This window comes from Anomaloglossus baeobatrachus, chromosome 2 (genome assembly GCF_048569485.1).
Source record: "Anomaloglossus baeobatrachus isolate aAnoBae1 chromosome 2, aAnoBae1.hap1, whole genome shotgun sequence".
Taxonomy (NCBI): Eukaryota; Metazoa; Chordata; class Amphibia; order Anura; family Aromobatidae; genus Anomaloglossus; species Anomaloglossus baeobatrachus.
The window spans coordinates 497,106,727-497,134,438 of NC_134354.1; the positions used below are offsets into that span (position 1 = coordinate 497,106,727).

At 43.5% G+C, this 27,712-nt stretch overlaps 1 protein-coding gene across 1 annotated transcript in view; it reads right to left on the reverse strand.

Moving 5' to 3' along the window:
• Nucleotides 1-27,712, reverse strand: part of TGFBRAP1 (transforming growth factor beta receptor associated protein 1) — a 51,682-nt gene that overhangs the window by 1,326 nt on the left and 22,644 nt on the right. Inside the window, 7 exon segments of the mRNA XM_075333809.1 lie at nt 2,511-2,670; nt 4,986-5,132; nt 10,845-10,988; nt 12,365-12,422; nt 22,528-22,869; nt 23,051-23,133; nt 27,341-27,495. Coding sequence (XP_075189924.1) covers nt 2,511-2,670; nt 4,986-5,132; nt 10,845-10,988; nt 12,365-12,422; nt 22,528-22,869; nt 23,051-23,133; nt 27,341-27,495 — 1,089 coding nt within the window.

The window sequence follows — 27,712 nt, forward strand, 5'->3', positions numbered from 1 at the left end:
TATAATACATGGAGGACTATGGCGGTGTTTTATAATATATGGAGAACTATGGGGTGAATTATAATACATGGAGGACTATGGGAAATGCATTATAATACATGGAGGCATATGGGGGGTGCATTCTTATATATGAAGGGTTATGCGGGACCCTTTATACTATATGGAAGGCTATGTGGGGGCCATTATTGTATTTGGAGAACTATATACAAGGGGGGACAAAGATACAAGTAGGGGATGGGAATGGTATGTGCTGAGGGGAAAAATGCTCCTTCTGAAAGATGTATAGCAGAGCATGGGGAAGCTGGGTGCCGAGGACAAGATGGATATCAGAACATTGGAAACCTGGGTGATGATCAAGAGATTTCAGATCATGGGAAACCTGGGTCCTGAGGATAGGAGCCAAGTGTCAGTGTTATTACCCCGTAACCTGAGTGTCAGTGTCATTATCCCGTACTCCAATTGTCCATGTACGTGGGTGGACAGGGGCCAGGTCCAAACTTTGCACTGGCGCCCATCAAACTCCAGTTACGTCACTGGTTCCCAGATATTAGGCCATGTTCACCTCTCCCTCACAGATCAAGTAGCACCGCCAGAAACATTAGTATGCTGTATATACGTATGAATGATATCAGAATCACACCCTAGAAGCTATACTTTTATAGGATAACGTTCATAAGGAGAGGTTTAAGTGTTCATAAAAATAAGCAGATTTACAGTTTCATTCATCTCAATTCTCAGTAACGAAGGGATTTTTAATTTACTACTAGTTGCCTAGATAACCAGCCACTCCTGCAGTTTAGTGGAGCATGTTTGAAACAGATGAATAGTGTCATGATTTAGGCCAAACAGTGTCCACAGTGACACTGTCAACTCCATTAAAGCGTCGGAATACAATTTTTTGGGGATGTCAACAGAAACGCCAACATAGTGCTAGATGTACAGCACTGTATTATAACACCACTCCAGCATTTTGTTTTCAGCGCTTGTAAATTGTAAGCCCCATGCCCCCCATCTTATACTTATCTTCCAGCGTTTTCATAAGACGCCCTCCGATCCATTTGTGCCATTTTGTGCCTGCAGCTTCTGACTGCCCGGAAGTCAGAAGTTACGTCACAAGCACTCAATGCCACTCTGTCAGAGCCAGATCAAGGCTCTCATAAAGTTGTATTGAGTTGTAACCTCCGGCCTGCTCCATGAAACACTGGAGCTGCTGGAAGGTCACAAATCGCTGGAGATCGACGGGAGTGAAGCTGGAAAAAGATGAAGACGGTCGCAGGTGAGTATAACACAGGGGGCAGAGGATGTACATTTACAGCATTACTGCAGCATTAAAATAAAATTAAAAAAAAAAATGTTGGGAGTGGTACTCTAATGTGAACTAAAGGCCGCTTTACACGCAACGACATCGCTAACAAGATATCGTTGGGGTCACGAAATTCGTGACGCACAACCGGCCTTGTTAGCGATGTCGTTGCATGTGAAACGCACGAACGACCATTAACGATCAAAATTACTTACCTAATCGTTGATGCGTCGTTCCTTTCCCGATTATCGTTGCTGTTGCAGGACGCAGGTTGTTCGTCGTTCCTGCAGCAGCACACATCGCTATGTGTGACACCGCAGGAACGAGGAACTTCACCTTACCTGCGGCCGCCCGCAATGAGGAAGGAAGGAGGTGGGCGGGATGTTTGGCCCGCTCATCTCCGCCCCTCCACTTCTATTGGGCGGCCGCTTAGTGACGTCGCTGTGACACTGAACGAACCGCCCCCTTAGAAAGGAGGCGGTTCGCCGGCCACAGCGACGTCGCTAGGCAGGTAAGTATGTGCGCCACGGGCAGCGATTTGCCCGTGAAACACAAACGACAGGGGCGGGTGCTTTCACCAGCGACATCGCTAGTGATGTCGCTGTGTGTAAAGTGGCTTTTAGCCTTATAGTCATTAAAACAACTGATAAAACACCTGAAGATCAAAAAGCGGGACCCCCTAAATAAATAATACCCATTTTAAAATACATCTTTAGAACTATACAAGACAAAAACAAGTGTGAAAAAAGGTTATCGTCCTTGAAAGAAGGATAAGAAAAATGAAAACACAAAACTGGTTAATTGGCAAGTTGATAAAACAGTTATTCAATAATACCCATATATTATTCCTATAAAAGAAGCCACTTTGATACTTTGTAAGGTGCTTATCTTTACCAATAAAATGTGGATGACATTCTTGGAGCTCTGTACTAGGTAGGAGGACCAGGCTGGACACCACAAATGCAAGGGCATTCAGGGTGGTCACTCTGGCAGTTACATATAGGTGCGCTGTACACACTGAACAACATTTAACAAATAAGCTAATTACACAAACTACTTGAAAGAAACATTTAGCGGTTTATACATTAAAAAAAATACACGTCAGAAAGAACAGAATAATTCTGTCTGCAAGGATATCTCATACACCCAGGGCTAAAACATCCTCTACTAGCCTCCTGCCTTCCGATACCTTGTCCTACACACTCACCAATAAGCAAGAGAACCCGATACAGATCCGACTTCTGTAGGAGATTCTGAAACCTCTGACGCAAATCATCCAGCTCAGTCTGGTTTGGAGACTCCATGGACTTCACACGTAGGATTTCTTCAAGATACAGCACAGCCAGGTGTGTGTGATAATTTTCTTTCTGTACAAAAGAAATGCCAATAAAATGTCTATTTTACAAATGTGCATCTTTACCCTCAGTTTCTTTAGCAAGGCCGAGGTGTGTTTGGGGTAGTCATCTTGTTGGAATACTGCCCTGTGGCCTAGTTTCTGGAGGTAGGGGATCATGTTCTGCTTCAGTGTGACACAGTACATGTTGGCATTCACGATTCCCTCAATGAACAGTAGCTCCGCACAACCGGCAACACTCATGCAGTCCCAAACAATGACATTCCCACCACCATGCTCTACTGTAGCCAAGAAACCCCTGTTTTTGTATTCCTCACCCAATTGCCGCTTCACACCATCTGAAGCAAATAAGTTTATCTTGGTCTCATCAGACAACAGGACATGATTCCAGTAATCCATGCCCTTAGGCTATGTGCGCACGTTGCATAGTGTCCATGCTGAAAAATCTTCAGCGATTTGGCAGTGCATGTGCGCTTCAAATCGCTGCAGAAACACTGTGTAATGGATGCAGTGTGTCTGCAGAATAGATGTCGATTTCATGCGCTCGGGATGCTGCCTCTCCCATAGACAGAGAGGGAGCAGCATCCAAAACGCACCAAATAAGTGACATGTTACTTTTTTGAGTGCAGCGATTTGGATCAAAATTTCAGCATGCAAAATCGCTGCAATCTCAAACGCCACGTGCGGATGGATTATGCAAAATCTTCATAGATTGTGCTGGGGACAAGGACGCATGCGTTTACGTTGCAGTGCAATATGCAGCGTAAACGCATGAAATGAAGCATTGTTCGCACATAGCCTTAGTCTGCTTGTATTCAGCAAACAGTTTCCTTCTGGGATAACCGCCATGCAGACCAATTTGATACAGCATGTGGAGTAAGGTCTGCGCACTGACAGGCTGACCCCCCCATCACTTTAACTCCGCAGCAATGCTGCCAAGCACGCATACGACTATTTTGAAAAGACATCCTCTGGATATGATGAGGAGCACGTGCACTCAGCTTCTTTGGTTGACTATAGTGAGGCCTGTTCTAACTGAAACCTGTCTTGTTAAACCGCTGTATAGTTTTGGCCACCATGCTGCAGATCTGTTTCAGGGTTTTGGCAGTCTTCTTCTAGCCTAGCCCATCTTTATGTAGAGCAACAATTGTTTTTTTCAGATCCTCAGACAATTCTTTGCTGTGATGTGCCATGTTGAACTTCCAGTGACCAGTATGAGAGAATGTGTGAGCAATAACATGAAATGTAACACACCTGCTCCACATTCACACCTGAGACCTTACAACACTAATGAGTCATGACACCGGGGAGGGAAAATGGCTAATGGGGCACAATTTGGCCATTTTCACTTATAGGTGTACTCACTTTTGTTGCCAGAGGTTTTGACATTAATGGCTGTGTGTTGAGTTATTTAGTGGTCACACCAAATTTACAGTTATTCAAGCTGTACACTGACTGATTTACATTGTATCAAAGTACATATCTTTAGTGTTATCCCATAAAAAGATATAAAATATGTACAAAAATGTAAGGTGCATACTCATTTATGTGATATACTGTATACAGTCATGGCAGAAAGTGTTGGCACCCTTGAAATTGTTCCAGAGAATGAAGCATTTCTCCAAGAAAATTATTGCAATTACACATTTATTATTCCATCATTTGGACTATCCTGCATAACAACCTTTCATTAATTTTTCTCTGCCGTCCACATTCACGGAGATTCACTACAGTGCCATGGATTGGAAAATTCTTGATTATGTTGTGAACCGTGGAAAATGAACATCAAGATCTATAGACATGGACTTGTAACCTTGATATGGTTGATATTTTTCAACAATTTTTTGTTCTCAACTGTCCCCAGACAGTTCTCTTCTCCTCTTCCTGTTCTCCATGCTTAGCCTGGCACACCCAGACACAGAATGCAAAGATTAAGTCTTCTCCCCTTTTTATCTGGTTTCAGGAGCGATTGTCATATTACCCATACCAGTTACTTGCCACATGTGTTTTTGAATGAAAATCACATGCTTGAAACAAAGCTGTTTTCCCACAATTTTGAGAAGGTGTCCACAATTTTGTCTGACCCATTTTTTGGGTGTTGTGTGAAATTATGTGCAATTTGCCCATTTTTCTCAGTTTTTCTTGTGTTGTTCCAGTACACACAAAAGGATATAAACATGTGTAAGACACAATATGTGTAACAAATAATTTTCTGGAAGAAGTACTTCATTTTATGGAACAATTTCAAGGGTGCCAACACTTTAGGCCATGACTGTAAAATTAATTTTACATTGTTTGGGGTTTCTATCTATTTGACATGCTTATTACCTGAATTTTCTTTTCCATGACTAAATGTTCCAGGTAGAAAAATAATGCCTTACGATACTTGCAGAGATGACTGATGATCTTATCTGGACAGAAGCCATTCAGTGACTGTTCTTCTAGTGACCGTTTGGTAAAAATCTGTACCCCGACCTGAAAGATATTACAACAAGATTTAAAAATAAGAAATAAGGATTGTTGGAATTAATGAACGATACTGATTTAACGTCTCCTGTAAGTATAGTGGTACGGATACTGCTAGAGGAGACTATCCCTGTGAAGAAACCTGTCCATATAGGTAGACACAAAGGCAACCAAACAAAATATGATACAATTATGGTATGGTAATGCAGACATGGGCAAAGTACGGCCCACAGGCCCCTCTGGCTGTTCCAATCCAGCCTGCGAACGAGACATCCGGAGGGCTGAAAACAGTTGCCCATGGGCGGTACCATGCCTTTGTCTACCGACGTCCCGAACTCCCCGCTATCTACATCCTCAGGATGCAGATAGCAGTAAATACATTGGTGGAGAATGAGTCACTACTGGCTCCTTCTTCCACCAATCAGCGTGTGTGACTAAGACAGCAGATGCAATGACCTCAATACATCGTGTCTGCTGTGCGTAGTAGCAGTGCACCGGAGACCGAGCAGAGCGTCAAGGGAACGGGAGTGAGGTGACCGTGTTCGGTTGTTAAAAACGTATAGGTGTATGGAATGTGAACTTGTATACAGGAGGCTATGTGAGGGCTCATATTCAATATATGGAGGCTATGTAGGGGTTATGCTGTATATTTGGGACTATGTGCGGTTCTTCTCTGGAACGCGTCAACATATCCCAGTGATTTTAAGATTAGTTTTTCATGACACTTTGTACTTCATGTTAGTGGTAAATTCTGGTACATATTATTTGCATTTATTTAATTTATGAAAAAAATCTAAAATTTGAAAGAAAAAAAAAAAATACATGGGGAAAAAAATTTCAATTTTCAAACTTTTCATTTTTATGTCCTTAAACAAACTAGTTATACTACACAAAATCGTTCCTAACCTTACATCAGCATAATTTATGAAAATTATTTTTGGTATTAACTAGAGTTGAGTAATAACCTAACTATTCGTTCTCGCAACGAGTACTGTCTAATACTTGCGTATTCATTCCGAATTGTGTGTGCGATCCAAGTCAGTGGGAAAAAACTTGCAAAGTAACGAGTAACCCAAATGCTGCACTATTCATGCGAATAGCAAATAGCATTCGGGTTACTCATTACATTGCAAGTTTTCCCCATTGACTTGCATCGCACACATTATTCGGAATGAATACACGAGTATTAGACAGTACTTGTTATGGGTATAGTGAGAACGAATAGTTAGGTACTCGCTCAACTCTAGTATTAACCCCTTCACGACCGGCCGATTTTTCGCTTTCCTTTTTTTTTTTTCACTGTTCTTTTTCTGAGAGACGTAACTTTTTTATTTTTCAGTCAATATGGTCATGTGAGGGCTCATTTTTCTGCGGAACGAGCTGTACTTTTAAATGAAAACATCAGTGTTACCATATAGTGTACTGGAAAACGGCAAAAAAAATTCCAAAATGCAGAAAAATTGCAAAAAAAAGTGCGATAGCACTATTGTTTTTGAGATATTTTATTCACTGTGTTCACTATATGGTAAAACTGATGTGTGGGTGCGATGCCTCAGGTCAGTGCGAGTTCGTTGACACCAAACATGTATAGGTTTACTTTTATATAAGGGGTTAAAAAAAAAATCGGAAGTTTGTCCGAAAAAAGTGGCACACGTTTTACGCCATATTCCGTGACCCATAGCGTTCACATTTTTCGGGATCTATGGCTCAGTGACGGCTTATTTTTTGCGTCTCGAGCCGACGTTTTTAACAGTACCATTTTTGCACAGATGCTACGTTTTGATCGCCTCTTATTGCATTTTCCACAAAAGTTGTGGCGACAAAAAAACGTCGTTTTGGCGTTAGGAATTTTTTTGCCGCTACGCCGTATACTGATCAGATTAATTGATTTCATATTTTGATAGATCGGACGTTTCTGAACGCGGCAATACCAAACGTGTGTATATTTTTTATTCTTTTAACCCTTTAATTTTCAATGGGGCGAATGGGGGGGGTGATTTGAACTTTTAGGTTTTTTTGTGTTTTTTTAATTTTTAAAAACTTTTTTCAACTTTTTTTTTTTATTTTACTAGTCCCCCTAGGGGGCTATTGCGATCAGTAGTCCGATCGCACTGCACTATCTGCTGATCACAGCTATACAGCTGTAAACAGCAGATACGCTCACTTTCTTTTTCACTGTGCCGCGGGAACAGCGAAAGTGAAAGCAATTCATGTCTAGCACAGGAGTCATCACATGACCCTGTGCTACCATGACAACTACCGGAAGTCACGTGATCGCGTCACGTGACTTCCGGTATCGGGCGGTAAGTAAATGTTTACCGCGATCGCGCTTATAATGGCGTTGTCACATATTGACAGCGCCATTTAAGGGGTTAAATGGCACGAGCAGATAACGATTCTACTCGTGCCTAGCAGGCATACATCTCAGCTGTGAAAATCAGCTGAGATGTGCGCCGATTGCAGCATGCTGCCGGCGGCAGACCGCGGGAAGTAACGTTATGACCGCTAGGACGTAATTTTACGGCCCGCGGTCGTTAAGGGGTTAAGTTAAATGGGATAAAATTTTAATCACCAATTTTTCATTTCTCCAACAAAATTTACAAAATAATTTTTTTTTTTTAGGGACCACATCACATTTGAAGTGACTGTACGGCGTATGTAACAGAAAACACCCAAAAGTGGCAACATTTTAAAAACTGCACTTCAAGAGTACTCAAAACCACATTCAAGAATACATCATTTGACGTCCGGGTTCCATGACAACCCTCAGCTCCCGTGATCACTTCTATGTGCTGCAATCGTTATTGATTGCAGCATATGGAAGATGGCAAAGGGTAATCATCATTGAGACCTGATCCAATCATGTCCCGATGAGATCGCCGGTCAGAACTAGAATTTGCGGCCTCTCTGGAGTCCCCAAACCCAACAATTGCCGACGTTTATCAACAGCGGGCGATCAGGAACAGGTTAACACTAGAAGTCCCAGAGAGGGGTCATTTAACATTTCTACCATTGGAACTCTATGGAGCTCGAAATTCCTGGGACTTCTAGTGTTAAGTGATAGGAGTATTTTCTATTAATTTTAATTAATATTTGAATATTAACCTCTTCCATACCCTGCCTTCCATGGAGGCTCGCACGCTGAGCCCACATGTTTCCCTGCACATGCTGGCTGATTTAATCAGCCGACACGTGTCTCTAACAGTCACGGGTGCAGCGTCACTCCGATTGCGTTTGTTAAGCTGTTGAATGCGTCTGCCAAACTCTGAAAGTGGCATTTAACACGAGCCGTCAGGGAACTGCACTCTTCTATACCCTCATTGGTGCTCCCACGACGTGACCGTGGGACACGGATAAGGAATGGTCATGCCATCCAGGGGTCTGCTGAAGACCCCTGTGTCTGGCATCACAGTACTCCTATGAAAACCAGCCTGTGACCAGCATTCATAGGAGATGGTGATTTCTCACACAGCCCCATAATCATAGAAATTTAAAACGTTATGGCTCTCTGAAAGTCTCGATCTAAGCAAGATTTTTTTTTTTTTTACATTTTGGAATTTTGTTTTCACCAGTTAAATGAAACAAAACATGTACATGTTTGGTATCTACCTAATCAAACTTACCTGGAGAACAATACTGCCAGGTCAGTTTAATGGTAAAATAACCTCTGGAAATGAAAAACCCAAATAACAATTGGAAGAATTTCACTTTTTTTTTGCCATTTCACAACACTTGGAATTTTTTCCTCACTTACAATTACATCTTATGAAAAAAATGGGTAGCATCATTCAAAAGTACAACTCATGTTGCAAAAAACAAGCCCACATATGGCTATATTGACAGAAAAATAAAAAAAATATTATGGCTCTTGGAATAAAAGGAGGAAAAAACGAAAATGCAAAAATGAAAAATTGCCCGATCCTTAAGGGGTCAATATTGAGCAGAATCAGAATCAGCCTATTGGTTCAGCCCTCCACAGTCACCGTAGGTCAAGTGACCGCTCGAGGAAATTAATTGTTCACCCCCTCTATTGTTCATGATAGAATAGATTGAAACTTTAGTGATTGCCTACATTTGAAATATGATGGTGGTATATATTTACATGAGACTTTTGGCAGATTTTAATTAATCGCAGCAAAACTGCAGCTTTTTTTTCTAAAGATGTTGTAGTTTTAACAGTTATTAAATGAAAGGCTAGAAAAGTCAAAACCTTAATAGGGATATTTCTATATTAGCTTTTTATGTCTGAGACAGGAAAGAGTGTATCCAAGCCCAAAGGACTAGAGATTAAGCTACAGAAAGAGCTGAACTATGAATGGAAGAAAATGAAACTGTGGAGCTCAGCTACTCTCACTGTTTCCATATCTCCTACTCCAGTGATCAGGGCCTGAATGGAGTGATTACAGAAAAAAAGGAACCGCAATGCTCTCATCATTATCGTTAGACCGTAAGGAGAGTAAACTGTGTGCACAATTATTCAGCAATTTGTATTGTTGATGGTTACATTTTATCATTCAACAACTAAAGTGTTCTCAGTCAATGCAAAAGGATAATAATTACCTTGATACCTGAATATTTAACCCCTTCACGACCTTGGACATACCAGTACATCTAAGGTTGTGTCGCTCCCTTTGATGTGAGCTCACATTCTGAGCCGGCATCTTTCCCTGCAAGTCGGCTGATCTGATCAGTGGACATGTGCCTCTAAAAAGCAACGGAGCAGAGCGGAGGAGATCTGCCTGCAGCTGTTAACTCGCTTAAAAGATAGACAGCGGGATTCAAAGAGCGCCAACAGCAAGCATGACATTCTTGGTTGCCATCGGCAGCCCCGTGATAAGATCGCGGGGTACTGATGGAGTGTTAGAACAGCCAGGGGTCAGCTGATGATCTCTGTCACTGTCATGCCGTAGTTCTGGTGAATGCAGGCGCACAGCTGGCGTTCACAGGAAGTCCGCATTTGGGCTGTACAGAGCGGCGCTGAAGCACTGTTCTGCACAGCCAAAGTGATCAGTCTATCGCAGCTTCAAGTCCCCTAAGGGAACTAGTAAAAGCAATAAAAAGTTTATTAAGTGTAGTTATATATATATATATATATATATATACATACATACACATACATACATACATACATACATGTTATATAGTGTTAGTCAAATTACCCCCTTTTTGCCCCATTTAAAAAAATAAAACCATAAAAGATAATTAAAAAAAAATATACATATTTGGTATTGTAAAGTTCAGATATGTCTGACCTATCAAAATCTAAAATAAATTAATCCAATTGGTCAACTGCGTAAAGGAAATAAAATTTAAACCGCCAAAATTACGGGTTTTTTTGGGCCACTGCGACAATATGCAATAGCAGGCGATCAAAAGTTTGCCTCTAGCCAAAAAATGGTATTTGTAAAAACATCAGCTATCACACATTTATACTGCTAGTTCTTAGGGTGAAACGCTCTCTTGCACAGCGTAAAAGATCATCATTCTGGGCAATGCATTGTCTGTGTAAACAGGCCTCACACTGCAAAGAATAACTTTGTGCACATCATTTACTTTGGTCTGCCAGTGTAAATAGACAATCACGGATTAGTAAAAGTTTACCCATCAGCGGTCGTATTCTGCCACTGGTTGGTCCATGCATATGGGCCTTTAAGGCATGAGAATACTTCTTGACCATGCAAAAAAGACTTACTGCCTTAACCCAAGCCAAGAACCACAAACCTGCTCACTTTTCTGCAAAACCCAGTCTGCATATTGCCACACCAGATGCTGATCTTTGGAGAACGTCAGAAAGTCCACAATATACTCAAACAGGTCTGACCGAGTGTTGTCTTCAAGCTCACCATTCACAATTCTTACCCAAATCTGTAAGAAAGGATAAACAAAGATTTAGTCTAAAAAATGCTTATGTAAATATAGTACTTTATACAAGAACGCAGCACTTAGGTGCCACAATCAGCAATTAACAGTGGTATTTAAGAGGTTAACAGCTGGAGTTCAGGGCAGCAACGATCTTTGCTGTTAGAGGTGGATGCCGGCTATATACACTATAGCCGTCATCTGTCCTGTGTGCAGCGGGCTCTGCTTCTTAGACCGCACTTCAAAGTCCCTGACATGCTCTATCAGGGATATATCCATCATGGGGCATTAAGGAGTTAAAAGGAGAGGTACGGTTTAACTTTTTTTTTTTACCCAGTTAGCCATTTAAAATTAACAAACTCAACTGTACTTACCTATGCTGCCTCCCTGCTGCAGCCACCAATGTTTGTTGAGTTGGCTGTCATGTCTACCTTATGTGATGGATGCAGAAAATCACTGGGCTCAGCAGTCTGAGTGATTGGCTGCAGTGGTCCACATGACAGCTATATCCACAAAGACTGGATGCTGTAGTGGATACATCCGTCATTCTTATTTTTATGCAAAGGAAACCAACAGTGTAAAATAAACAAATAACCAGACAACCCCTTTAATAACAGAGTTTGTAAAATCCCATTAAAATCAGAGATATTTGTGAATGTCAGTAAAACTATATTCAATTCTCAGCAGCAAATCAGACTGATACAAGCTTCTTAACACTTGTCTAACACCTTCCAACTTCCTGTTATATTGATTTCTCAAGAGATCTCGTAATATGACATGGAATGGAGGATCAGCAGATCATGTGTTACCCAAGGTCTCATATACACCTTTGTTATACTGTAATATTCCACACCATGCATGGGAGCGGACACATGGGAATGATAATGTCACTGCAGAGATCTGAAGAGGTCATTAGAATCCTTTATATACTTTCAAAGTTATAGATTTCTATAATTGTACATGATTTCTTATTCATTTACTGGATTTCTAAAACAAGTTTACCAGTGGCCAGAAAATGGGCACAAGCAAAATATCATCATCTATTAAAGAGGTGACTAAGATATGCTCTCACTTTATATATTGGTGCTGGTGTGGCCACTGGGATCCCCATCAATTCTGAAAATGAAGGACCCACAGCATTTGTTTCATGCTATTTCCCTTTGCGGATTCTTTGTACAGCAGAGTCCCAGCATCCATTGTGCAAAGAACAACAGCCGGACCGATTCACGCCAAAAAGCATGAGGTAGCAGTACTGCACCAGCCCGCTCATTCTCGGGATCAGTGGAGCCCTAGAGGTTGTGATGATATAGCTGGGAATACCCCTTTATGGATCCATGCACACAGAGGTACAGTATAAAAAAATGTCTAGCTGATGCAATTACCTGCACGGCAGCGGCATCCTGCTTGTTGTAGTGATACAATAGACCAAGTGCAAAGTACCTGAAGAAAGAAAAAACATGAACACATTCTGTTAGATGTAAAATTCATATTAGTTTTGCATGCTCCTATATTTGGCCTTATTCTAAAGGGCTTTTCTGGAAGAAAAAGAAGAAAAATTGTTGCTTTAAGGGAATCTGTCAGCAGGTTTTTGCTACTTCATCTGAGAACAGCATGAATGAGGTAAAGAGACTCTGAATCCAATGATGTATCACTTAGATTACTGGGTGCAGATGTTCTGACACAATCAAAGCTTTTAGATTTAGCAGCAGAGCTGAGAGAACTGTCCCACCCACATCAGGCTTTCAATAGAGCTTGTACATGGACTGTGAGGTATCAATCACAGGAGGGGGCATGCTGGACTGTCATGCATGTGACATTGTAGTCCAGCAATGATAATCACTAGGTGATAATGCCTTTAGTTTATGTAAAAACAGCACACAGGCTGATGAGAGGCATAGTGGATTTTTCTTGTTTAACCCCTACAGCATGCTGTACTCAGATTACATAGCAAAAACTAGCTGACAGATTCCCTTTGACTTGAACCACTCTTCCATCAGATACAAGATTCTAATGATCTTTCTCTTCTGATTCATTCCAGTTCTGATGGTTAGGTGTCCATCAAACTCCTCTTAATCAAGCTATACAGTCAGCACCTGATTTTCCTTGGGTACCAGTCTCCCTTCTATACATGTCATCATAGTACAATCACAACATGGGCTATTACTGTATGTATTGCTGTATGTGCTAGATTTTGTACTGCGCTGACATTCTGAAATCCTACCTTCAGGTGGCCATGCACATGATGTCAAAAGGTATGGGCATCAGCACTGAGTGCAATGACTGGCTGCAGCAGTCACATGCAGTGTAGTCATGATGTCACCTCTACAGAGCCCAGAGCAGAGGTAGAGAAGCAGCACTACACCGGGTGGGGGGGGGGGGGGGGTGGAGGGTGGATAAGCCTATGCAAATAATAACTAAACAGAGTTGGTGCAAATTAATTCACAGAACCTAATCCATGGGAAACATGGGCACTGCTGTCTTGAAGTGCTGGAGTCCTGCAAGACGTTTTTATGTTTTCTTAGCGTTTCCGTAGATTCTGAGTTGTACGGTTTCCTCCAGTTTCTTCCCACATTCCAAATACATTCTGAATTGGAACTTAGATTGTGAGCCTAAGGGCGGCTTTGCACGTTGCGACATCGCACGTGCGAGGTCGGTGGGGTCATAATCGAAAGTGACGCACATCCGGCGTCACTTTCGACATCGTACTGTGTAAATGCTAGATGATACGATGAACGAGCGCAAAAACGTCGTTATCGTATCATCGTTGCATTCACCGACATTTCCATAATGCCGGTGCCACGACAGGTACGATGTAGTTCCTCGTTCCTGCGGCAGCACACATCACTGTGTATGAAGCCGCAGGAGCAAGGAACATCTCCTTACCTGCCAGCGGCGGCTATGCGGAAGGAAGGAGGTGGGCGGGATGTTTACATCCTGCTCATCTCCACCCCTCCGCCGCTATTGGCCGCCTGCCGTGTGACGTCGCTATGACACCGCACGACCCACCCCCTTAGGAAGGAGGCGGGTCGCCAGCCAGAGCGACAGTCGCAGGGCAGGTGAGTGCATGTGAAGCTGGCGTAGCGATAATTTTCGCTACGCCAGCTATTACACGATATCGTACCTGCGACGGGGGCGGGGACTATCGCGTGCGACATCGCAGCATCGGCTTGCGATGTCGCAACGTGCAAAGCCCGCCTTAATGGGGACAGTGATTATGAGGTCTATAAAGTGCTGTCGAAATTAACGGTGCTTTATCAGCAAGTAAATATATCGGCCTGGATCAGAGTCTTTAGAACCATCTCTAACCTGACAGCATATGTGGCCCTTTTTCTGAAAGACCAGAGGAGGCAGTAAGATAGGAGGTGTTTCTCAGGGCTCTGGCCCAGCGGTTCTACAAATTGATTTGCACCAATTCTACAATAAAGCAACAAGAAAAGGCACCACATTGTCTTTGGTCATTTAGGCCCTGAATGCCAGGTTACCAACGTGTTAAATAAGGCCAAGACTATCCCCTGTAAGAAACTCATTCAGGTCACTTTGACAAGTGCATAAAAGGAAAGTAAAGTAAACATCAACAATGAGAAAATCTCGTGGACATGAGAATTTCTGGTAAACCTGTCTATTTGTAATCAGACAAGAACAAAGTGAGGATTATGAAAGCTCAGATTCCTTACTAACTTCTTAAACTTAGTACTGCGGCAGATACATAATGTAGAAAAGCTTGTCACACCCAATAGATCAGGGTTTCCCAACCTGGAACCTGATGACTACCTGTCACTTTTCCATAGGAATGGCAAACTGGCCACTCATAGATTCTTGGCAAAACATACCACACGTGTGCTCGGCCAGAGTTATACCATGCCTCATAGGCCTGTACACCAAGCTATGGTCAGGTAGCAAAAAGAATAGGTGTTCCTCAGATTCTTCCGGGGGTACACTCATATCATTAAAGGGGTTTTCTACTTTAAGGAAAGTGGACCCCAAATGCTGTTATAAAAGGAAAATAGACTCCAAAGCACTGGTCTTAGAGTTTTGTGATGGTTACATCTCCAGTGCACATCACCACTGCAGCCAATCACAGAGCTCAGAGGCTGTACCAATGTCAAAATTAAGAGAGGTTCACGGGGTGGGGGACGTGGCTTGCCAATGGCTGAGTAGGACGCAGGACTCCAGAGCTCCGTACCCAGGCTGATTCCCCCAGCCATTATAGCAACGTGGAATGGATAAAAGACTCCCTATGGGCAAGCACAAAAAGGAAGACAAGCCTGGTCCGGATCCTGAAGTGGATTTAGGCTGAATGGACCATTTTCTAACGGCTGCTACACCATCTCACTCCCACAGCATGAGGTCAAAGATGGCGCCCGCAGAGCAGTAGCAGCAGGTCCCACACCAGCAGGAGATGCAGCGCGCTGACTCACCAGGCTCAGCTCACGGAGGCTCCAGTGGAGAGGAGACCGACCCTGGAGAAATGAATCTGTAGGAGATAAGTGCATACCTCAGGGCTCTGCCCACAAAAGGGGACTTAGAGGCATTGGTCTGCAGGCTTGAGAAAAGCAATAAGAGGGAGTTCCATTCTTTTAAATAGAAAATGTCACAGATAGGGTGGAGGGGATCGAGAAAGATCAGGACGTCACTATGTCAGAGCTGCAGGTCCACAGGGAAATCCTCACCCTTAATGCCACCAGACTGGAAGAGCTGGCATCCGGACTAGAGGATCAAGAAAACCGAAACCAGCGGAACAACGTTCGCACACGTGGCCTGCCGGAATCTGTTCCCTCAATTGCATTAAACGCCATGGCACAGAAAATCTTCTCCCAGTTACTGAGTGGGGACTCTACAGAAACCATGGAACTGGACCGCATACACCAAGCCCTGGGCCCCAAGCCAGGTTCTGGTGTGCAGGATGCACTACTTCAGGGTCAAAGAGGCAGTCATGGCAGCAGCCAGACAACAGGACCCACTTACTATAGAGGGGGCTCAGGTTTCCCTTTTTCCGGATCTGGCCCTCCGCAGAGCTTGTCGGCCCTTGCTGTCTCACCTCAGGGACAGAGGTATCCAGTATCAGTGGAGCTTCCCCTTCAGCTTGGTTGCCTTCAAAGAGGGAAAATTGGTGACATTTTGCAAGCTGGGAGACCTCCCCAAGTTCCTCGGAACTTTTGAACTGCCAATGACTGACCTACCAGACTGGCCATCAGGGCCACAGTTTTCACCATCACCCCCGAGATGATAGCCGGTCGAGAAAGTCAAGGAGGCCACAGAGGTCACTATCTTCTTTAGACAGCCCCCCATGAGGCCTGGAGACTGATCCGCCTCTTACCCCATTGGGAGTTGGGGGTCTTCAGGTGGCCTGCGTCCCTTGATTAGCAGCTGTCTACTGGTTGGCTGCGCGGACTGCCTTGTTCATGGGCTAATCTAAGCCCTTTTGTTTTTTTGCCGACTCGGGCCCTGGGGACGGAGCACCACGGACTGGTGTCTGCTGAATCTGACGGGGTCGCTCCCCGGAGGGTCCTTGTCCGAAATGAGAAGAAGTTGACCCCAATGTTTCATGCTTAACATCCAATTATTGCCTTTACCTACATTTATAGGTTAAAGTTCACAGGGGATACTCCCCCTGTACCAATGTTCTATGGTATAAGGCTTCTTCCTCATGTTTTATAGTTACAGTGCCTTGCAAAAGTATTCGGCTCCCTTAAATTTTTCAACCTTTTCCCACATTTCAAGCTTCAAACATAAAGATAAAAATTTTAATATTATGGTGAAGAATCAACAACAACTGGGACACAATTGTGAAGTTGAACGAAATGTATTGCTTATTTTAAATTTTTTTAAAAATAAATAACAAAACTGGGGCGTGCAATATTATTCGTCCCCTTTAAGTTAATAATTTGTAGCGCCACCTTTTGCTGCAATTACAGCTGCAAGTCGCTTGGGGTACGTCTCTATCAGTTTTGCACATCGAGAGACTGAATTCTTGCCCATTCTTCCTTTGCAAATGGCTCGAGCTGAGTGAGGTGGGATGGAGAGCGTTTGTGAACAGCAGTTTTCAGCTCTTTCCACAGATTCTCTATTGGATTCAGGTCTGGACTTTGACTTGGCCATTCTAACACCTGGATACGTTTAAGGTTGAAAAATTCAAGGGAGCCGAATACTTTCACAAGGCACTGTACATGGTCGGGGGGCAGGGGCCTACGACTCGCTCTCGACTTCCTCTCCTCCCCCATGGTGCGAGAAATGGATGTTTACATCTTTTTGATGCACGGTTGGTGTGAGGGATGCATACCTCACATTCATGTATTCTCCCTTTTGTGTGTACCCCGACCCTCACCCACCCTACCCTCTCTTTCCTTTCTTCCACCATTCCAGTCTAGATTGATGTCACAGCTGTCTATATCCGGGGTCCGTGATGTCGCTTGCTATGGGTAAGGTCAAATTTTGTTCTCTCAATATTAAGGGGCTCAATATCCCTACAAAAAAGTAGCCCAATTAGTTACCATAGCCACAAACAACATATCTCGGTACTGCTATTGCAGGAAATGCACTTTAGACGTGACTCAGTCCCAAACTGCTCATCTCAATATTATCACACATGGTACCATAGCACAAATCCAGACTCCAAGTCGAGGGGGAAGTCAGTGGCCTTCCACAAGTCTTTTGTCCCGGACGTCATCGACTCTTTCACCAATACTACGGGCAGATACATCTTTCTGAAAGTCTCTTTGGTTTCCCGTAAATTTATTATTGCTAACGTTTATTTTCCCAACAAGGACCAGTTTGGTGCGGCGTGCAGAAAGAATACTTGAGGACTTTGCTGGCCCCCTTCCTGTGATACTAGGTGGCGATTTCAGCCTACCAATGAACCCATCTATAGACGTCTCATCAGGTAGGTCCTTTTCCTCCTAGCGGGTTAGGTGCATAGGCTGAAACTAGTGGATGTGTGGAAGGAGAAACCAGAAATTATAGTTTTTATTCTGCAGTTCACTCTGTGTATAGCAGAATAGACTATTTCTTTGTTTCTCACACCCCTTTTGGACTCCCACATTTCTGCAGACATAGGCTTTGTCCTCTGGTCAGATCACACGCCCATTTATTTCCCAATCAAGCTGGACACTAATAAAAAACCTGGGTTCACATGGCGGTTAAATGAAAAAAAATTGTTACCAGACCCCATCTGTCTTAACGACTTGTCTTAAACAATTTCCAACTTCATTTTGGATCATGAGTCGGACCAGTCCTCTCCCACTGTTAAGTTGAAAACCCTTAAATGCGTGCTGAAAAGTACTCTTATAAAACATGGGTCACAACTCAAAAAGGAGATGGCAGAAGAAATTAAAACACTTGCTAACCAAATCCACACCCTGGAACAGCGACATAAGGCCTCTCGGGAACCATCTCTCTTTACTCAGCTCTCCACGGCCAGGCAGAAACGGTTATCCATGCTAGATAAAAAAATCCAGATGTGCTAGGGAAAAAATGTGGAGCCAGTTCTAACATCTAGGAAATAGGAGCGGTAGGTTGCTGGCCAGGGCCTTACGTCCAAGACCCCCAGCATGCTACATCGCCTTCATCACAGACGTGAGCGTAAAGAAAATACATAGAACTCCCTAAATCCCTGGAGGATGCCTCCAGTACTATCAGTCACTGTACAACATCAAGGGACAGTTCCGCGATCTCTCCCGACATTTGTTCAAAGAAAAGATAGGGCAATATTTAAACTTTATAAAACTCCCTCAGGTAAACCCAGAGATCCTGGCAGACCTAGAAAAAGATTTCACATTAGAGGAGATGAATGCAGTCTGGAAAGATCTCCCAATGGGGAAGAGTACAGAGCCGGCGGCTACACAGTGGGCTTTTTTTAAAATGTTCACAAATCAGTTGAGCCCGATGTTCCTAGCAGTGTGCAGTTGTGTGTCCGGGGGAGGGTCCTTCCCTAAGCAAGCATTAGTGGCACACATTATGGTGCTACTGAAGGCCCGGAAAGATCCTTCCCTTTGCAGCAGCTACCACCCAATTTGCCTCATCAACATAGACATTAAGATGTACACCAAATTATCTAACAGGCTGCAGTCACTCCTTCCTCAGCTGATAAGCCAGGACCAAGTGTGGTTTGTGGTGGGGCGCGAAACCAGGGATAATACTATCCGGTACATTTCCCCTGACAGACCGAGCAAGACGGGAGGGAATACCCATGTGCAGCCTGTCGATCGACACCAAAAAAAAAAAAAAAAGCGCACTGAGAGCTTATGTTCCAGGCACTTGGGGCGCTGGGACTGGTGGAGACTATGCTCCACAGAATAGCAATTCTTTACTCATCCCCAACAGCACAGAGCCTTTCGCAGACGTTTGAGATAAATAATGGAACATGCCAAGAATGCCATTTGTTGCCGTATGTTCTGGTTATAGAGCATTTAGCGACAGCGCTAAGGAAAAACCATTCCACTACAGGGGTTCCAATGGGGGATGGAGAGGACAAATTAGCCCTTTTTGCGGATAACTTTCCTCTATACGTAACGTCACCACTGATTAGTTTACCTAATATTATCCAGGAACTCCACAAATTTGAGACCCTGAGTAATTTTAAAATAAACTCCCATAAGTCGGAAGCCCTCAATATCACGCTCTTGCTGACTCTAAATCGACCAATTGCATGAATCCCTCCCCTTCTGCAGGTGCAGGAAAGCCATATCGTACCTGGGCATTCGATTGACGGACGACCCGGCAGACCTTTTTACCTCAAACGTCCTCCCAGCTCTGCAAGCTGTGGAGGCAGATTTGGAAAAGTGGAATTCCTTGCACCTCTCCTGGTTTGGGCACATTAACAGAATTAAAATAAACATCCTTCCCCACCTCTTATATTTCTTACAGGAAATCCCTATCCTTCTGCTGGCATTATACCTCTCCACATTGAAATCGGCAATCACAAGGTTCATCTGGTCACACAAACATCCCCGCCTGGCCTATAAATTGTTGAGCTGAGGCAGGAAAAGGGAATTGGCGGGCCTCCCGGACTTTCAACTTTACAACTATGCATCACTGAGAACCTGTCTCTTGGAGCACTATCATCATAGGGGGACCAAGAGACGGGTCACTGTAGACATGTCAAAAACAGATCTCAACCCTCTGGTACGGATCTGGCACGTGTCCCTTTCTGGTTGCAAACTTGCGGACCTGCCATTCTTGACCAGGCAACTAGTATTGCTCGTTGGGAGGGACAATCCTCACCTGTCGCTGTCCACTTTCCCTGGTCCGCTCGTACCATTGATCGATAACGATAACCCAGCCTTTGCAGCGGGGGTATCCAGACTCAACCGTCTCCATAAAACAAAAGATCAGGCCCTGCCTATTCATGACTACGGTATATAGCTAGCTCGTCCATTAGGCCTCTACATTCTCTCTTTCCTGAGAGAAATGCCCCACCTGCCGCTTGGTTCCTATACGAACATATAAAACGTTTCATTAAATCTTTATTCCATCAGGCAACCATCTTCAGACCACTAACCCAGTTTGAGAGCCTATGAGTGCAGAAAGAAGTCCCGCTACACACAGTCTCACTACTACTGTATATAACTTGTTTCAAGACCCCTCACCGTCTGGCCAGCATTGCCCTCCTTTTCTCTTTGCGTGGGAGAGGGACTTGGGTAGGACCTTTTCAGAAAAAGAACGAGATAGAATTTTCCTACTCACTCAGAAGTCGTCGCTTAATGTTCTGTCACAGGATTACAAGATCATCTCCAAATGGTACAGGTGCCCCTCCAAGATTCATGCCATGTTTCCCGCCGCTCCCGACACTTGCTGGGGGTGCGAGCAGGGAACTGGGTCATACATTTATATTTGGTGGGAGTGTCTGGTGCTGAAGAGCTTCTGAGACATTGTGTTTCAATTGATAAAAAAAAAAACAAAAAAAACTTTCCTCTGAGGAATTCCGACCCACACCAGAGCTGGTGTTCCTTTTACTTAGGGGGCTCAATTTCGGGATTTAAAAAGGGAATGGCACGGCACGTTCTAACAGCAGTGAGAAGCCTAATCCCTAAGTACTGGAAACGGAAGGCGATCCCCTCGTGAGCAGAACTCGTATCGGAACTCAACATGATTTATAGAATGGAGGAGTTGATAGGCCAACACATTGGTACACGGGAGAGGGTTGTTGAGACCTGGGTGTCCTGGATTATGCTTAGGGAGACCCCAGAATTCCCTGCATGGCTCCAGGAATTGGGCTAATTGACCAGAGTAGCTGCAGACCACACTTTAGACACAATTTACTACTACCTCCTAGCTGTGGCTGAATCCAGATGGGAATCTGCTGTTCCTACCCTCATTACCCACCCTCCTTCCACCCTCCCTGCATTCTCCCCCCCCAGCCTTGTCTGTCATGTCTTGTATTATTGCCCCATAGCGATATTGGTCCACGCTGAGCTTGACTGTCTTCGTGGGGCACCCGTCCTTTTTACGGCTGGTATGGACCAAGTAGAAATCTCCCTTGGGGAGACATCAGGGGCACACTAAGTTGGTTGTATTTATAATAATGATTAATGTAATAACTAATGTACTATGCTTCAAGATTTTAATCTTGTAAACCAAATAAATTTTTTTTTTTTTTTTATTGTAAATCAAAAAGAAGGGAGTTCATAGAACAGACCTTTCTTTTGTACAAAGCGCCCCAACAACTGAACCTTATTATGCATTCTATGGCTGGAGCAGTGTGTATATCATGAGGTCAAATCTCTGATGCATGAGAAAGAAACTTCTCCAGTAGTAGAAATAGTACCAGATGAATAAAGAAGATTACTTTGTAATACCATTGATGAAAATTGTCCCACCACTAAATCAGCCAATGACTGAATCAGCCATCTTCTGCATCACTAGTTTGTGTAGATCTCTTACTTCTGCTTATCAGAGGCTTTATGAGCACATCTTCATTCACTGATCTAGCCATTACAGCCTAGATAAGGGTCCAGCCAGTGTTCGAGTATGTCCATTCATTCAAATTGGGTTTACACAAATTTAAGTGCATTCCATTTTTTGTAATGTTGATGGAAAAGTAGAAAAATTATGATGCAAAATAGGTGGGATCCATAATTTGCTAACTGAAAGAAAACAGGCTTAGGGTACATACCCACGATCCAGAAATGCCTTTATCCTGAACACAACATGTCCTCTCCTGTGGGGGTCGAGTGTTCTCTGTAGGAGACTGCAGCGTCCGTGCACACGAACAGGGCTCGGGCGGCTGCGGACTTTCTCTCTGTTCTCCCTGCGGAGAACACTCATGGCTCCGCAGCATACATTGACATGCAGCGGTTTGGAAAGCCGCACCACGGCAGTTTACACTGCGGAAAAAACAAGCAAAATGGCACGGCATGGGATTTCTTTAAATCCATCTACTGTGCTTGTACTGGACAACGCTGCGTCCAAAATGCTGTGAACACTAATCATGGGCACGTACCCTCAAAGTATTTAATGGAGTAATGGTACAAGCTCTTATTCGTAAGTGTAAGAATCTGTAACCACATGGTCCCAAATGGACAGTTTCACTTTTCTACACACCACTTACTTTTTGTGCTTCTCTAACCAGATCGAACTGTCCGACACTTCACAGGAATTATCGGAGACCAACAGGTCCAACAGGCTCTCGTGATCGGCTTCTGCATAAAGCTTTAGTAAGGCAGTATCTACATCTTCCTGGTAGCCATTTGCCACTTCTGTGCTGCGGATTTCACTTAAATAGGACATGAGAAAACGTTTGCACGTTGCCACTTTTTCCTGATCGCCCCGTGTCAGCTGATTAAGGTCGGCATATTCATGCAGGGGAGGATGTGCACGGATAAACGCAGAGGAGGATGGCAGGAGAAGGGGGTACAGAGAGATGAGTTCCCGAATGTCGAGGTGACTGCTTCTGTAATACAAAACAAGTAAAAAACATAAATCTAATAAAAAATAGAAGGCATCCACATTTTTCAATTTTGTAGATAGGAGAGCAATGGCGTCTGGGAAGTTCAGTAGGAGAACCTGTAATATATGTAGATACAGGTAGTATGTCTACTACAGACATTCTGACCAAATACAGCTGTCCTTACCTGAATAATTCCTTTGCTTCTAAAAACTGAAGCTGTGCAAACTGTATGAAGCCAGCCTGTTGTAGGATTCTTCTATACATAACCTGCGGAGAACAAACACTGGGTTACGGAGGTTGGAACCCTGGAAGACTCATGGGACTGCTCCAAGTTTACTAAGATCACAATAAGAAGCCGTGCACCCATTGCTGTACATACATAACAAAGGCAGGTGGGGAAAAATGCCTCACTGTAAGAATGCTTTCAGAGATAGAAGTGTTAGAAGTGTATTTTTATTAACAAAATGCAAAGTAATTGAAAAAAAGAGCAATCAAAATCAAATCAATTGGTGGGACCTCACTTTCACGTGGAAACCGCATCAATGCTTGGTACGCTTATATTTCGTTTTTGAAGGAAGTCAGCAGGGAGGTTTTTCCAAACATCTTGGACAACTTACCACAGATCTGTGAATGTAGGCTTGTGCAAAATTCTTCTGCCACTTCATATAGTCAAGGCAGACTTGATGATACGGAGATCAGGGCTCTGTGGGAGCCATATCATCACTTCTAAGGGTATGTGCGCACTTTGCGTACTAGCCCAGCACCGTAAAAGGTGCGCTTCAGAGCGGAGCTGAAAAGCTCCGTTCTGAAGCGCATGGTGCCGGCGAGAACGTGCGCTCTGCCTGCAGCTCCTGACATAGACAGAGCAGGGGCTGCCGGCAAAGCGCACGGAAGAAGTGACATGTCACTTCTTTTTGCGCAGCGCTTCGGCAGTAGCCGAAGCGCTGCGCTCTGAGACGCCACGTGCGCACGGCCCCTGCACAATCTCCATAGACTGTGCAGGGGACGCAGGACGCATGCAGTTACGCTGCGCTGCAAAGCGCAGCGTAACTGCATGAATTTACGCAACGTGCGCACATAGCCTAAGACTTCTTTACATCAATGATAGCTCTTAATGACACTGGCTTTATGCTTGAGAACGTTGTTCTACCACATAATATATTTGGAGCCAGACCTCTGAACCCTCCTTGAAAGTACGCAACTGCCTGAATTTCTCAGCACTAAATACAAGAATTGGTCAACGCTGTGGACTGTATATGTACTTCTCAGCCAAGGAAACTTAATGTAGCAGATTAAAGACACATCATGATTACTTCCCATTGAGATCAAAAAGATATCCATCAGTGCCATCAGCTCAAAACTGGCAGCAACCAGTAGGACCCAGCGAAACCCATCTACTGTTCAGAGACGTCTGGCCAGAAGTGGTCTTCATGGGAAGCCATGCAGTCAACATGAAAAAAAAAAAAAAAAAAAAAGACTCAACCATGCAAGAAAACAGAAACTGGGATACAGAAAAATATAACAGCAGGTGCTGTGGACTGAGGTCTCAAAATGTGACATACCCGGAAGCAGTTTGTTCACCGAAGGAAAGGAGAGCAGCACAATAATGAATATCTACAGGCAATAGTGAGGCATGATGGAGGAGAGGCAATAGTGAGGCATGATGGAGGGGAGGCATCTGATTAGCTCCAACTTTTTTTTATTTGAAGGCATATTCTGGTCACCCCAAATATTGATGTGATTTAGATTTCTCTTTTATTCCCCATTCACGTTGCATTTTGATAATTGATAATGGTAAACTATTATGCTTCTATTTTGGAAGCTTTTTAACGTTGCAGAATTTCTCCACACCTGCCTAAAACTGTTGCGCAGTACTGTGTATATAGAAATATTTATGAATATGAAGCACTTTTGAGGTTGTCAGGCGATGACCAACATTAATATTATCAAGTACCGCTCCTACATGGGATTTTCAGCTTCCAAAATCTTTATAAAATAAACCTTAGTTTTTCTTTGGCTTGGATACAATATCCATTATCGTTTTGCATTGCACAGAAATATACCTATAAAATACATATTCCTACATACTGTTACCTCTAAATGCTTTCAAAGTTTAATTCTTTTTGCCGCAAGTTAACCTTATGATGGTTTTCCTGATTTTCCTTTGGTTGAACATAGGAGCCAAATGTGTTTCTTGTTTCTAAAAGTCATCTACTGTGCATTGCAATAAATGGGACACATATCACGATTTATTTTATGCAAGTTGTGGTGGGAAAAAAAAAAATAACAGTAACAGGCCTTCTCCAGGCAAAAATACTTTATTAGAGAGACATGCAGGGACATCTCCCATTGTGTGTTCTTACCCTATCTGGCTTTTCTTCAGTTTGTCGGATCCGGCGCACTCCCTTACAGTCTATACAGTACAGTGGCTGCGCTGCAACTTCCTGGTCACAAGCTCCAGTCACATGACAGCACTTGACCGGAGCTGGTTGCGCAGCCACTGTACTGTATAGACTGTACGGGAGCGCGACGGATCCGAAAAACGGCAGAAAAGCCGGATGTGTGTTCTTACCCTTACCAGTCTATGCACTCATCTGTTCTTCGTGTATTCGGCACTTATACAGAAGCAAGCCGCTTTATCAATGCACCCCGTATATAGATACATTTCGTTTATGTATAGTATACTCACTACCTTGAGTTCAGCCTCCAGATTGATTCATCTTGCCTTCTCTTCCTCTATACAATGGTGTCTATCCCATAATGCCACAGCATCTAGACCCAGTACCATCTTTTCCTGTAACTGTGATACAGGAGCTGTCTAATAAACATATGCAACTGTGATAATAGTTAGTGTCTCACTTTGGGAGAATGTGTGCAACAGTTTTGGTTTCCAAAGCTTAAGTGATGCAGTGTCACTGAAGCCTAATTGCAATTATGCTATGCAATGCACCAAGCATAGTGGCCCCGATTTGTAACAGAAGCAACTATAAAACAACAAAAGTACGAGACTGATATAATGTAACACAATTTAGATGAAGAGTTTCCCTTTCCAGCAGCTGTTTTATGCGGTTTACCCAGAGGAAGTGGTAAACCTACTTTATAAAGCATGATTAAACCACACACATGGGCTCATACATATAACTCAGCCCGAACACAGAGCACATTATGCACATACTGTCAGTGGGTCTTTCGAACCAAAATTTGATGTACTCATAGTAATATAGAGGCTGTCAATTTTGCATCGTGAGACCCGTGCATTGTCTGTGCACTGCGGACCATGCTCAGACCGAATTTCACAGACTTCTGCTTCAGCCCTAACACAATGCAGCTTTGTATCCCGGACTAGTCCACCATACTGGTTCTTGTAACTGGATGTTTTCAAAACCATTGAGTTTCTCCAAATAAAAATGAAAAGCTGAAGTTCTTAGAATCAGTGGTAATTCACAATAAATCTACTGAATGAGCTTCCCCACAGGAGGATTCAGAAACACAGGAATGTGAATGTTTGAAATTTGTCAACAGGTTTTTGTTACCTCATTGAAGTACAGCAAGTAGTAGGGTCAGAGACCCAGATTCCAGAAATGTATCACTTAATGAGATGCTTGCTACATTTTTGATAAAATTCCTGTTTATTCTGCTGCAGATCTACCAGTTCTCTGAATTCAGAGCCCTGTATAACCCTGCCCAAACCACTTATTAGCAGCTTTATTTGTACACTGTGCATAGGCAGTAAGCTGCCCATCAGTGGTGGAGGTGGGGTTATAAAGAGCTCATAAATTTAAGGACTACATGGGAGGTTTACTAGTTCTCTAGTGATATTTCCTGCTGATAAAACAGCAATTTCATTAAAACTACAGTAAGTCAGCCCAGTAAGTGGCCAATTGCTGGGATCAAGGTCTGTGTCTGTATCTGTATACAAGGTAGTAAAACCCTGATAGATTCTCTTTACACCAGCTTCATTCATAACAAAGCCACGGTGGACATCCATAAGACTATTTGGGTAAAACACATACATTATTATCCTAACAGGAGCCGAGCAAAGAAACTGCACTACCATTTACATTGAATAGACAGACAGGCAGGACAGGCAGACAGACAGAGACAGGCAGGCAAGACAGACAGAGACAGGCAGGCAAGACAGACAGACAGGCAGGCAGGCAAGACAGACAGGCAGGCAAGACAGACAGGCAGGCAAGACAGACAGGCAGGCAAGACAGACAGGCAGGCAAGACAGACAGGCAGGCAAGACAGACAGGCAGGCAAGACAGACAGACAGGCAGGCAGGCAAGACAGGCAGGCAAGACAGGCAGGCAAGACAGGCAGGCAAGACAGACAGACAGGCAGGTAAGCAAGGCAGACATGTAAGGCAGACATGTAAGGCAGACCGGCAAGGCAGACAGGCAAGGCAAGACAGACAGACAGGCAAGACAGACTAGATGTTTTACATTATCCATTACAACTATATTTTGCGCACCTGAAATTTCTCCTTTGGAATATTATGCCGGGCACCCTTTGCAAGCGCTAAAGCTTCTTCTACTCTCTGGTTTGCTAAAAGGTCCTGTATCTGCCTTTCCAAAGGTAAGGGGATTAAAACATATACTCCATTACTGGTTGCCACTATGACTCTTCCTGTAAACAGAAGAAATATAAAATTTAATTAGTAATTAAGATACTACAGATGATGCATGGCTTTAATTATGAAGAAGTGGACCTGTCACTAGGTCAAAAGCGATCAGTGTTTGCTCTTGAGGGTACCTTTGGGTTGCTTTGTATAATTAACCTGTGAGCCACACCCCGTTGGTAAAGACCATAAAAAGATTGGGGACAGGCTACACAATAAAGAGAT